Raw genomic sequence first — 12456 nt, forward strand, 5'->3', positions numbered from 1 at the left:
TGACTGGGACCAGCACAGGAGACAGAAATACTTGGGTGTATTTCCAGCTTATCACTGGCCAGAGCCACCAGGAGCCAGGCTTTCTCCTTTGTGCTGTGGAATAGCCTGTTTCTTACTGTCTTTTCCCCCTTTCCTTCAGGTTGTGGCTCTTTCCTCGTGGTGTCTGCTGAGGGATTCGATTTACTACACGCTGTCTGTGGTCGCGCTCATCGTGGTAAGTGTGGGATGCACACCTCACCTGAGTCCCTTGCTGTTTCTCTTCCTCGTCCTTCTCACCACTCGGGGTTATACGCAGCTCCTCCGCATGGAGTAAGTTCAAGGTCTCTGGTGATGAATGAGCGAATGGATGTCTATGCCTGGAGGTGGCTTTTCTTTTTTCCAGCTACTTTGATCACCCAGAACCCCAGCATGATAGTTTGGTGCTCACAACAAGAGATTTGACTGACTCTGGTTATCTGGTTCCATGAGAGTCCTCTGCTGTTTCCCTGTGATCCCCTGACCACTGCCTCTCACTTTCTCATGGTCTCCTCTGTAACTCTCTTCAGCGTCGGTGTCCCTGGGTTTGGACCTTACTTCTGCCTCTCTGTATGCTCTCCCAGGACAGTGCCCACGGTCATTACCACCTTTGTGCAGACACCTTCACACTATTTTCTTGGCAATGGCATCTCTCAAAGGTCCAGTCACGGATAAGCCACTCTGTACTGGATATCTTCTGTCCCAAACCCAACATGTCTCTAAACTTAGGATGACTTCCCCAAGACAGGACCCCCTTTCTAGTATTTCAGCCCCTATTTCTCTCTTAGCCACCCAACCTGAGAATGACTTTAAGTTGACCTTTCTCCCAATTCCACCATATACCCATTTGGCTTAATTGTAGATTTTCATCTTGTAAAAATGTCCTCAGTATGTCCCTTCATAGCCCATTTTACTTGAGGCTCTTTATGTCTTTGGCCTGAACTGACACAGCCCATTGCAGGTCAGTCTTAAAACTAGTAACATCGCTGCCAGCCCCCCTCCTTCACCCCCAGGCAGTCCTCAGAGCTGCCTGTACATGCCAGTCCCTTGTGACTCCATGTCACCTGTGGGGACAAATCCAGACCCCTTAGCTTGAGTCATCCGGAAGAAAGGGGGCAAATCAGAAAGACCTGAAATGGAAGCTAGGACATCTGACTTCTAATTGTGGTCCTCTCCCTTCTTGCTAGCTCTAATGACCTTGGAGAAATCAAAGTCTCTTCAAGTCTCAGTTTTCTTACCTACAGAACAGGAATAGATCCACTGAAGGGTTTACTCACCTGTCTACAAAGCACTTCCCTGTAGGTTATTTAATTGTAAATATCTCTACAATTAAGCTAAAAGTGATGTTTAATACAAGGCTTTCTACAAGGAACAAGTAGATATTTCAGCCAACAGCAGTTCCTGACAGTGAAGATCTTGGGTTTACAACCTCTTTCCAAGGGCCGTTAACCATCGGGAGGGTAAAGATCTGACCAAGAGTAGAGAGTTCATTTACACCGCATTGGAATTAAAGACATGCCTCTTCTGTTGAACTTTCAGTTGGTAGACTTAAAGACATGTGTGGATTCTGTGTTCTCATTCTCAGTTATTACCTGTGAGGAAGGTATGATCACCCCAAATCTAGAAGATTCTGCTGTTCACACAGTCCAGACTTCTCAAACACTCGTTTCAGTGAGCTTTGAGCTTTGTCCTGCAACGTAGGAACCCACATTGATCATGTGTGCCATTTGCTCAACCTGCCTGTAGGGTAATTTAGGACGGGTTTTGAAAGTTACTGTTTTCAAGAGACATGGCTTGGAGATAGCGCAAATGAATGCAACTCTGTATTTTGCTGCATTTCAGAAAGAGAAGACCATTCCCAGAAAGGCGAGGTGATGAGGCAGAAAGTACAGGCTGAGATTTCCCCAGGGCACAGACTTGGCATGTGCACTCCTGACAGTGAATTGCCCACACTGGCTTCTTTCTCTGTTCTCAGTACAGACACCTCCTGGACTCGATGGGAAGTAACTTGTCTTCAGTCAGATTTATCGGGACATGCCCATGATTTTTTTTTTTTAATATAATTGTTGCTAATGATGTGTAAAGATGTAAAGCGGTTTTGCTTCTTTGGGCTGCGGGTGATGCCCACCCGAGTAGGGTCTTTGGGCCAACCAGTCATCTGCCTCATGCGTGGCTGTGAATCACAGAGCTGAACCAGCTGAAATACCCAGGCTGCCGCAGCTCTGTATTTTCCTCAGATGGCTGGCCGCAAGGTGTAAAAGCCAGTGATTCTCTGCTATTCCCTGAAGGTCTATACTGTGTGTTTACAGACCAGATGTCAAGGCTGGAGTTTTCCAATTTGAGAAAAATTACATTTCTCCACTGTTAGAAAGTAATGGCAGAGATAAAGCTTGAGTCCTCAGCATTTAGTCTTGGCTCTTCTGACTTTTACTGGTGTCCTGCCAACTTCAGTGCACCCTGGAAACACCCAACATTCTTATCTAAAAGGTGTAACTCTGAGATTTCAATCCAGTAGGTTCTGGAGGAGAGCCCAGGAAGTTGTATGTTGGCCACAATCTTCTCTGCCCCTCAGGTGATTCTGATGCATGCTCACCTCAGAAACTCAACTTCAGATGCGGTTGGACACCATTTCCTTGAGATAAGTCCTCTGCTGCCTGGCAGTGATCGCTTCCAGAGGAGATGTTGAGATTCTCAAACACAAGACATCGTGGCAGCCCACTTGTCTAGATTTCTGACTGCTGTTCATTTTTGGGGTCATTTTCACATAAGTCTTAAAACTGGTGTAAGGAGTAGAACAGTCATACATAGAAGCATGGCATTTAGCAGAAAGGGTTTCTCAGTGTCCCCAAATCTATTCCATGGCCCAGCCCCAGGCTACTGCTCACACCCGCTGTTTTTATCAGGGTTTCCTGTTCTCCTTTTTCTATGTTTCCCCCAGTGTCATGGTAACAAAATCACTTTCCTTCTGGCCTTCCTTATATAATATGGGGTTCCCTATGGGACCCTGCAGTGGACACTTAAAATTCCTGTATTTAAAAGCCTTCCTCCTATCCACAAATAATTGCCAACCATCCGAACAATTTATTTTAACTATTAGGGTTTTTTTTTTAACCTTCTACCCACTCTTTATGGTTCTGAAATGTTCAGAAGACAGAACTCCTGGTCCCCTGGGGGGATGCAATAAAGAGCTCGTTCACCCAGAGGGCAAGTCTGGACTAAGTGGGACCAGATGGCTATTTCTATGTACATCCCAGTGAGAGGCCTTACAGACCCCCATTCAGAGGAGCCCCAAGGACAAACTGTGGGGCCCTGGATCCAGACAACAGGAGAGACAGCTTCCACAGGGACGTTTGTGCCGCTGGACCAGGAGAGTGCAGACAGTCATGATTACCTGGGTCTGAAGCAGCTGAAATGGAAGCTGGCTTGAGAGATGGATAAGACCAACAAGCAAACACATAGGAACAAGACAAGCATGTACACACTGAAATCAACAGGGCTTAAGACAGTTAACTAAGAGGGATGTCTGGGTGGCTCAGTCGGTTGAGCGTCTGACTTCGGCTCAGGTCATAATATCGCGGTGAGTGAGTTTGAATCCCGCATTGGGCTCTGTGCGGACAGCTCAGAGGATGGAGCCTGCTTCAGATTCTGTGTCTCCCCCTCTCTCTGCCCCTTCCCCACTTGCTCTCCTTTTCTCTCAAAAATAAATAAACATTAAAAAAAAAAAAGACAGTTAACTTAGAGACCAGGGACTCGGTTCACTTGGATATTTGGGTTCCATCTACCTTGGCTCTGTGCTATTTTCTGCTTGGCTTGTTGTTGTCTTGAAGGGAGAAAGCAGAAGAAATTAAGAATGTGTTACTGTCAATGGCAGTTATAGTATCAGAAACATTCAGTGTGTGTCTGTCTGCCTTTCCCGCCCCATCAGGCGACTCTCTCTAGCCCTGGTGACATTCCACATAGAGAAGCCTCAGGCCCTGGGGAAGCCGCACAAGACCCAGAGGCTCACCCCATGATTTGAGTCTGTCTCTGCAAGAGAAGTGTCCCCTCTTAGGTTCTGAAAGCATTCTGGGTTCTTGGAGCATGTCCTTATTTGCATCTGCAAACTCTTACAGACGTCTTGCTGCATCTGTCCCACGCCGGTGACCCACCCCCAACTGACGTCCATCAGCAGCGCAGCTCTGCCTGGCCCTACTTTCTCCCACTTCCAGTGGGCCCCACCCATCCCTTTTATTGAAATGTTACTGTAATTTACATAATCGTGTAATTTACATAAATGCAAATGATTCATTACATCCTCCCTCTAACAGCTGCCCTAAAAAGGAATACTTTATTTTTACCCTTCGTCTCTGCTTTGAGATTGCAGATTGTGGGCATTAAGAGAAGGGAAACCTCTTGGGAGAGCGGATAGGCCTCAGAGACAGGTTCTAGATCACTTCATTGGCTCACAAATCCAGACTCAGGAGGCCACCTACCTGGAGAAGGGCCCGGTAAGAACTTGGCAGCAGCTGGGGGGGCCCTTGGGGCAACTGAGCATGGGCATGTGGGGTGAGGCCCATCCGAGGTAACGCTTCCCTCTCTTCTGACTGCAATCCCCCTCCCAAGGGGATTTTGTGGGGACACAGAGAGACCACTTAGCTGACCCAGCCGCCAGAGATGGCCTGGGAAGCACTGTCCAGGAGTGTAGCCACGGGCCACAGGTGGTTTTTGAGCTCTTGGAATGCAATTAAGGAGACCAAGGAACTGAATTTTAACTTCAATCAATTTAAATGTATGTAGCCACATGAGGCTAGTGCTTATCATACCAGGTAGCACAGTTGTAGAGAGCAAATCCATCCATAGAAAATATATGCACATTCTCACAGGCATTCCTAAGTTTTTTCTTTTTAAATCTAAGTTTATTCATTATTTTGAGAGAGACAGAGCGAGTGGGGCAGGGTCAGAGAGCAAGGGAGAGAGCGATTCCCAACCAGGCTCCTCAGTATCAACACAGAGCCCAATGCAGGGCTCGAACCCATGAACCATAAAATCAAGACCTGAGCCAAAACCAAGAGTCAGACGCTTGACCAACTGAGCCACCCAGGCTCCCCCTTCCCTAAGTTTTAACAAGCATAGACTCAATACTGCAAGACCGAGTGCTGGGTCTGTCAATGAAGGATTTCTAGTTCAGTACTCACGACTATGCAGGCCAGCGAATTACATGAGTCCCATTTTACATATGGCAAAACTGAGGCTCCAGAAATTCAGGGACTTGCCCAGGGTCAGGGAGCAGCAATAGCTCAGGTTTGCCAGAGGAAGTGTCTAAGATGGTACATCTGTGCCTCCCTAGAAAAGAATTTGGATTTCCCCTCCAATCAAATCTGCCTTTTCATCTTGAAATCATCCTGTTTTCCCTCACCCACCATGCAGTCCACCATTAGAGAGTAAGTATGTGCTGGCTGTGCTTTCTTCCTATTTTTAGACTGAAGGGAATAGCTTGTGCCTTCCTTCTCCTGGAATTCCTTCCTTAAGACAGCTGACTGTAATTGATCCAGAATCTTCTTATGTTGCCCTATCTGTGAGAGAAAAGACATGTCAGAGTCATGTTGATGACTGTCCTTTCCCCCTACCCCTCCACTGGCTTCCAGGGCCCTGCCCCTCTGGCTCACGGCCTCTCCTTCCTGGCCCCCTTCTTGCAAGGAACTCCTGCTTCTTCTCTCTCCAGTTCAGCAACACTGAAGCTCTTATGCTCATGGTACCCCTGTTACGTCTCAGCTCCCCTTCTAGCAAAGTGAGAAATAACCATGGTAGCTGGAAGATTCTCCCAGGGAATGAATGTGAGAAATTTTAAGTTCTTTAAACAAATCAACAATGATCATACAAAGTGTGGCCTGTGTCATTATCCCCGCCCCTGAGAGGAGGAGGGGCCTGCTCTAAATGATGTCGTGGTACACCAGGAAGCCGCGTCTTCCTTGGGTCTGCTCCAGGAGCAGGGAAGTGGGTCAGCCAGACTGTGGGATGCACAGAGGACCCCCTTCTCTTTCATAAGGAAGACAACTTGGAAGTTGTAGTTAACGTGTCTCTGGTTTCGCACTGCCCAGCAAACCAACCTTTTTGATTTAGCAAACTATCCTCCCCATATCCTAAATCTGTCCCTGTATCCATTTTCCTTTCCCTGGTATCCTGCCTCTGCATACTTCAAGCCCTGCTCATAGTGCAAGTCCTGCTCAAGCCCTGCCTTTAGATAGTCTTTATTTCCTACCCTCCTTCAGCTCCCACCACTGTCGTCCACCTGCTAGAGATCCTGACATCGAAACTCCTGTTTAACCTTCAAGTGTAAACCATATCAGTGCATAACAGCAGCTTTCCAGTGCATTCCATCAGATTCCTTCCCTCAGAAGGCCTTCCCTCAGATGGCCTCGCCTAAGCCATCTGCACCCTAAGTTCCCAGAGCTGAGGAAGTCAAAACTCCATTTGGGCACATCTCCCAAGGGCGTCTCCATTCTGTTGAGTGACAAGTCGGGGCGGCAGGGGCAGCTTCCGTTTCCATCTAGGGGGGAAAGATTTTTCAAGGTTTTAGTCTCTTGAAAGACAACAGTGGTGTTGATTTTCTCCTATTACGTGTGCTGCTGAACATCCTAATGGTGCCAGTGATTGTAACGCAAGCTACGGAAATCTCAGGCTCTTCAGTGCGGCTGCTTCTGCTCCATGGCTACAGCTTGTAGTAAGCCAATCCATGGACTGACATGCAGTGTGGGGACAGCCACCTGCCTCTCTGCTCAGAAGCCAGCCAGGCTGTCTGCTGTCCACACACCTGGGCGATTCCTGGCCCGTGTTTTCCCTGCTTGAGGGTGCCACATCCTTAGCAATTCCCTGGGATGTTCTGTCATCCAGGGATTCACCTGCCTGCTGTAAGCCTATCTCTCTTAGAAGAACTCTAGAGCAGATACCAGGACTGAAAGCTGGTTTCCATGGTACCCAACTGTTTCTCTGAGGCCTGAAGGAAAAGAGAGGTTTTTTTTTTCTTCAAAATCACTCTTGCGTGTGTGTGTTCACATTTAGCTCGTCTGTGGAACACGTGGAAAGCTTAAGGGTGAAGCCAAAGGTAGCTTTGGATGAATCACATTGGAGTCAGAGAGCAGGTCTGCTGACCAGCCGTGTGCAGCAAACCTGGGGCTCAGGTGCCACTTAGCACCACCCATGTGTGGTCACTGGGGGTGGCCGCAGTGTCTGGCACAAACACAACCAGAAAAGCACAAAGATCTGCTTCCCAAGCAAGGCTCATTTTCAGAAACCTGACCAGGATAAAGGTCAGGTTCCAAAGGCCACACAGCAGGACTCTCGACTGCAACACGGGATTTGAGTGGTGGCATGAGCTTGAGGGACCTGCCTGTCCCCACCTCAGAATGTGTCCTGCCTCCCCAACGTTGGCTGAAGATTCCTTTAGGAAGCTGTCTGTTTTGAGGTGCTTACCCTCCTACCAGGAAGTTTCATGGAGCCTTGAAATGGACTTGATCTGACTTCCTTCCAACCCCACTCACTGCCTTGGCAGAATGGACAGGCAGAGGGTAGGACGTGAGCACCACCTAGTGGTGAATGGGTGGGAGTGGGGGTGTGATTTCCTGCTTCAGACAGGTACCTATATAAACGATCTCGGGGGTTTTTTTCTACCCTAGTAATGCCGCTGTAAGGGGCCAAGGCAGTGGTTTCGTCTTCTTTTAGCCATGGAAAGAGTGTGGAAATACAGAGGGATATTCAACATTTGCCTTAAGAAAAATAGAATAGACTAAAATAAAATAAAATAAAATAAAATAAAACTGTTAGGAGTAACAAATCCATTCCCTGGAACCATCAGCAATGTCGAGTGGAAGAGTTGACTGTCCTTGTCATTTTAAGTTTCCAGACAGAGCGATTCCAGCGCTGCGTCAGGGTGGTCCAGTGCCATACTGTCCCACAGGAACATTCTGTGAACAGTGCCAGTTTCCTCGTTTTCAGCCCTCTCAGTGTGTGATGATCAGTGGCTCAACCTCATCCAGAGGCCACCAACAAGGCTCAGAGACATAACTCGCCGTCCGCCTCCTTTCCTGTTTCCTCGTAGGTTTTCTTAAAGGCCTGACCTTTATTTCCTTTTATCTATTTTGCTATTTTTTTTTTTTAGTCCTCTCATTTTCCCACCCAATCTTCTTAAAGAAGTTGATTAAAACCCAGACTGTGTTTGCTCATTAGCCACAGGGTAGCTAAGGGCTCCTGGCTGTCAGTGGTCAGTGATGGGATATCCCTCACCAGTTACTTGGAGTCTTCCAGGTCACCACCATTTGTCAGAATTTGTAGGGAGGCCATGGACATTTCGCTTTCCTGGCCTGCCTCCCTCAAGCACATTCCCACCCCCAACTTCCCTGGCCACAGCCACTGCCTTAACGTTGGATTCATGATGCTCCTTAATTGTGTATCTAGTTCAGAACCCACTCTTCCCTGATTCATTGTGTCCTGTGTAAATTCCATTCTCATTTTGTACAATTCAGCCTATTCTGATTTTTCCCCATTGTTATGATCACTGAGATAATCAATCACTAGAGGCATACTGATCTATGCCCCCACCTGTCTGTCACATGGCATAGAATAAGGGCTTCTTTTATATTATAGCTGCTTTTATATTATACAGTATCGCCTGCCTTCCCTGATACGCGAAAATTAAATTGGCACTTTAATAAACTCTTTACCAGTGTCTCGTGCTCTCTTAAGTGACGATGAATTGATTGCTCCAGCGTGCTACTCGAGACTGATACTGAATTAACTTCAATTAATAGAAACGTTTTCCATCTTCAATCATTTGTTCTGTTCCATGATTTCTCAACAATAATTTTTTTTTTAAGCTGGTGATTATACAAAAGGGTCTGGGAGCCTTCCAAGGGATGGATTGCATACCATCCAGCCTAGATCACGGGATGGTTTCCTTTATTTCTTTAATTCTCTTCCCATTCTGGTTTGACATTTCCATGCAAATGTCAACCTGTTGAATCCCATAACAAGAGTCACAAAGCTGCTGAAGACAACATCTTTGTCAATGTCTTGTCAGGAAGTGTGAGTACAAATAAGTGAGGACCCTTTCTTTTCCTCTTGTCTTTACGCCTTTGGGGTAATTGGAGAGAGGCCTTTTCATGTGCCTTCTGAGCCATACCTGCTCGTCTGTGTCCCTCCCCTGCTCGTCTCTGCCTCTCTCTCGCAACATATGGTTATTCTGATCTCTGGGGACCGAAGCGATGCCTGTGTCATTTGTTGACTTTACCAAATCTGTGCAGTACTGACACTTTGAACCCAGATGTTTCTTCTGCCTTAGAGTCTCCAGAGGGCCACCTGCTCAGAGATGATCATACCCAGAGCAATCGTATCTGGTAAAGGTGGAAAGTGCAAGCTATGAAGCAACGCTCAGCTTCCTGCTTGACTAAAATATAGGCGTTCCCACTCGTTTTCAACAGTGCACCGTTTGGGCACATAAATGTGTCATGGAAAGAAGATTTAAGAGCCAGGCCCGAGTTCTAGAACAAACTCTGTGAACCCTCAAGAAAATTCCTTGTGTTCTCTGTGGCTCCGTTTCCCCATATAGAATCAAAGGGCCAAAATTATACCACTTCTTCCCCTAAAGCGAGAAGTGATTTGGAATGATATATGAGCTAGGGCTTAAATGAATTCAATTTTTGTTGTGTATTCCTTTTGGATACTATCTGATCGGGGCGAAATCTCCATTTGGTTCTTGTATGTCTTCCAGCTGCCTCTGACTCCTGCTTATCTCCTTTAGCAAAAGGGCAGGCCCATGGCCCAGGGCACGGGCAGCCCACAGTGCCCTGCTGAGACTTTCAATCACTGTTGTCAGCACATTTATTTTTCACCCTCTGCACACTGGTGGCAAGTGAAGCTGGTTCTCTACTTCTGGTTGTGATGCAGAGGTTCCTTTGAAAGTAAATTCTTTTAGGGAAACAAACAAAACAAACAAAATAGGTCCACTTAAAAAATATTGAGTACATAGAAGTCTGCATGCTTGCCTAAAAGCTTAAAGGTACTACAGAGTGCACAGGCACATGCAGACGTCTTACAGGTGGCCCACAAGTGGCTAATGCTTGCAAGCACCTGCCAGGCTTCCCCCATCCCCTTCTGGATCTAAAATTCTACAGTGCGGCTTGCTCTGCACAGCAGGGGGTCATGCGTTCCTCTCACTGCACTGTTGGACAGAAATTGCCAGGAGGGACAGGATGGTCTGCTGCTTCTCTCCTCCTCAACGTGCCACCCCCATCCTCCAACACCACCTCCTGCCACTAACATTAGCCACACATGAAACCAGCACAGAGGGAAACTTATCTGCAGATTCGTCGTGTTCCAGGACAGCCCCAGCCTGATTCCCACCAAACCAGCTACATGGGTTGGAAGACGTGCAGTCATAAAGCATGCGTATGCGTGCAGACATTACATATGTGTGTATGTCTAATTGTCCTTTTTTCTTTTTCTTTCTTTTTTTTTTTTACAGTTCATTTATGACGAACAAGTTTCCTGGTAAGTACCTCTTTTTCCCCTCCAATTTCTCCTTGCTGTGTTACAGAGCCAAATATATTGAAGACCAGAGTCAGGGTTTAGGAAAGAAAGGGGGATGTCATGGCAGCTTAGAACAACTAGCATTTCTTGGGACCCATTTGACCGCAACAAAGAAACTAAATTAGCTCTCACAGAGCAGAGACCGTTTCCCTTGGGCTAGGATGGTGGCCTTCCATTGGGGATGCTAATACTTCAGTCTTTATCGGCCAGGTTAGATGGCACGACTTAGCTGTGCCTTTCTGCAGTTAGCCATTTGCTAGGTCGTGGTTAAGATTTGACTAATCTTTTCAAATTGCGTCCAAACCACGTTGGCATATTAAAATACCATGTAAATCTTAGGAAATGGAGATGGAGTCACTTCCATTATCCTTAACCCACTAAAGTTCTGCCTGACATTCAAGATGATCTTAGACCGATGAAAAATCAGTGATTTTTTTTTTGATGGATACAAAACTTAAACCAAATTAAATATATGGGAACATGTGCATTTAGGCCAACTATCCAAATCCCCACTTTTCAGGTGGGTTCTAAACAAGTCAAATATGTTTGGAATAGAAATAGAAATTGGATATGTTGTGCATTCCTGTTATGTTTTTCAAACATTTGATCTGTAGATATAGAGGAATGTGAAATAGCATTTTAGGGATAGATAAGTGTGGCACTGTAGGAAGGTAGGTAAACAATTTCCATGATACTATTTTTTTAAGTTTATTAGTATTTGAGACAGAGAGAGAGAGAGAATCCAAAGCAGGCTCCAGGCTCTGAGCTGTCAGCACAGAGCCCGATGCGGGGCTCAAACTCATGAATCACGAGATCATGACCTGAGCCAAAGTCAGATGCTTAACTGACTGAGCCACCCAGGCACCCCTCATGATATTATTTAAAGCTAATAATGAGCCTTCGGCAAAATGAGCCTTCAACTGGCCCTTTGTCCGAGTGACATTTCTTTGTCTTAGGCTATCTCTGATATTCAGAATTTGGGCGTTGCAGAGGAACTTGTCTCATTGATGGTAAATGTTATTCATCAGGCCAGGGTCTTAAGTATACTTTTGCCAACTCTCCCTCTCATCTGTTCAGGAGGGGCGAGGAAAAGACAGCTAGGGAAACTTGTTTTAAGACACGTAATCTTTATATCAACCCATAAAAAATAAGGAGGTCTTCTTTGGGAAACTGTGATGAGCAGGCTAACTGGGATTAAGATGTCTCAGGTCAGAGGTCAGAAGCCAGGGAGAACCGCCTCATGGGATCCACCTGGATGTAGTGGCCAAGTAGAGTGGTGACCTCTTCCCCCCATGTCCTTAAGTGCAGAACAAGAAAACTTGCAAAAATATTCTCAAACTGATGGCACATTTAGCATGACCACCACTTTGCCTTAGCAAACAGTAGGTGCTTAAGAGTTGCTCAATGTTGCTGCTCTTAGCTAACAATGCTTCTATACAGACAAGTTACGATCACAGTTGATCTCAGCAATTTTCCTGCTGTTTTGTGTGTGTGTGTGTGTGTGTGTGTGTGTGTGTGTTCTGTCTGTGCAGAAACCTTAAGAAAGGATATCCATGGGTGGTTTACTGTTGGTTTTTCTTAAGTAGAGCTCTCTTTCTACACCTGCCTGGTTTTGCTGGCAAAGGCAGGCTTTGTGACCAGCCAGTTTCGGTCCTTACCCTCAGAATGTCTTTTAGGATACAGTACCTGGGTGGCTCAGTCAGTTAAGCATTCAACTCTTGATTTCCATTTAGGTCATGATCTCGTGATTTGTGAGTTCAAGCCCCGTGTTGGGCTCTGCACGGACAGCACGAAGCCTGCTTGGGATTCTCTATCTCTCCCTCTCTCTCTGCCCCTCCCCTCAAAAATAAATAAGCACTTTTTTAAAGTGTCTTTTAGGAT

At 46.3% G+C, this 12456-nt stretch overlaps 1 protein-coding gene across 1 annotated transcript in view; it reads left to right on the forward strand.

The window, feature by feature from the left end:
* SLC24A3 (solute carrier family 24 member 3) overlaps window positions 1-12456 on the forward strand; it is a 479630-nt gene that overhangs the window by 413440 nt on the left and 53734 nt on the right. Inside the window, exons 7-8 of the mRNA XM_019462411.2 lie at window positions 140-214; window positions 10511-10536. Of these exons, the coding sequence (XP_019317956.1) occupies window positions 140-214; window positions 10511-10536 (101 nt within the window). The remainder of the gene's footprint in view (window positions 1-139; window positions 215-10510; window positions 10537-12456) is intronic.

This window comes from Panthera pardus, unplaced genomic scaffold (genome assembly GCF_024362965.1).
Source record: "Panthera pardus isolate Hobbes unplaced genomic scaffold, ASM2436296v1 HiC_scaffold_25, whole genome shotgun sequence".
In the NCBI taxonomy this organism is placed as follows: domain Eukaryota; kingdom Metazoa; phylum Chordata; class Mammalia; order Carnivora; family Felidae; genus Panthera; species Panthera pardus.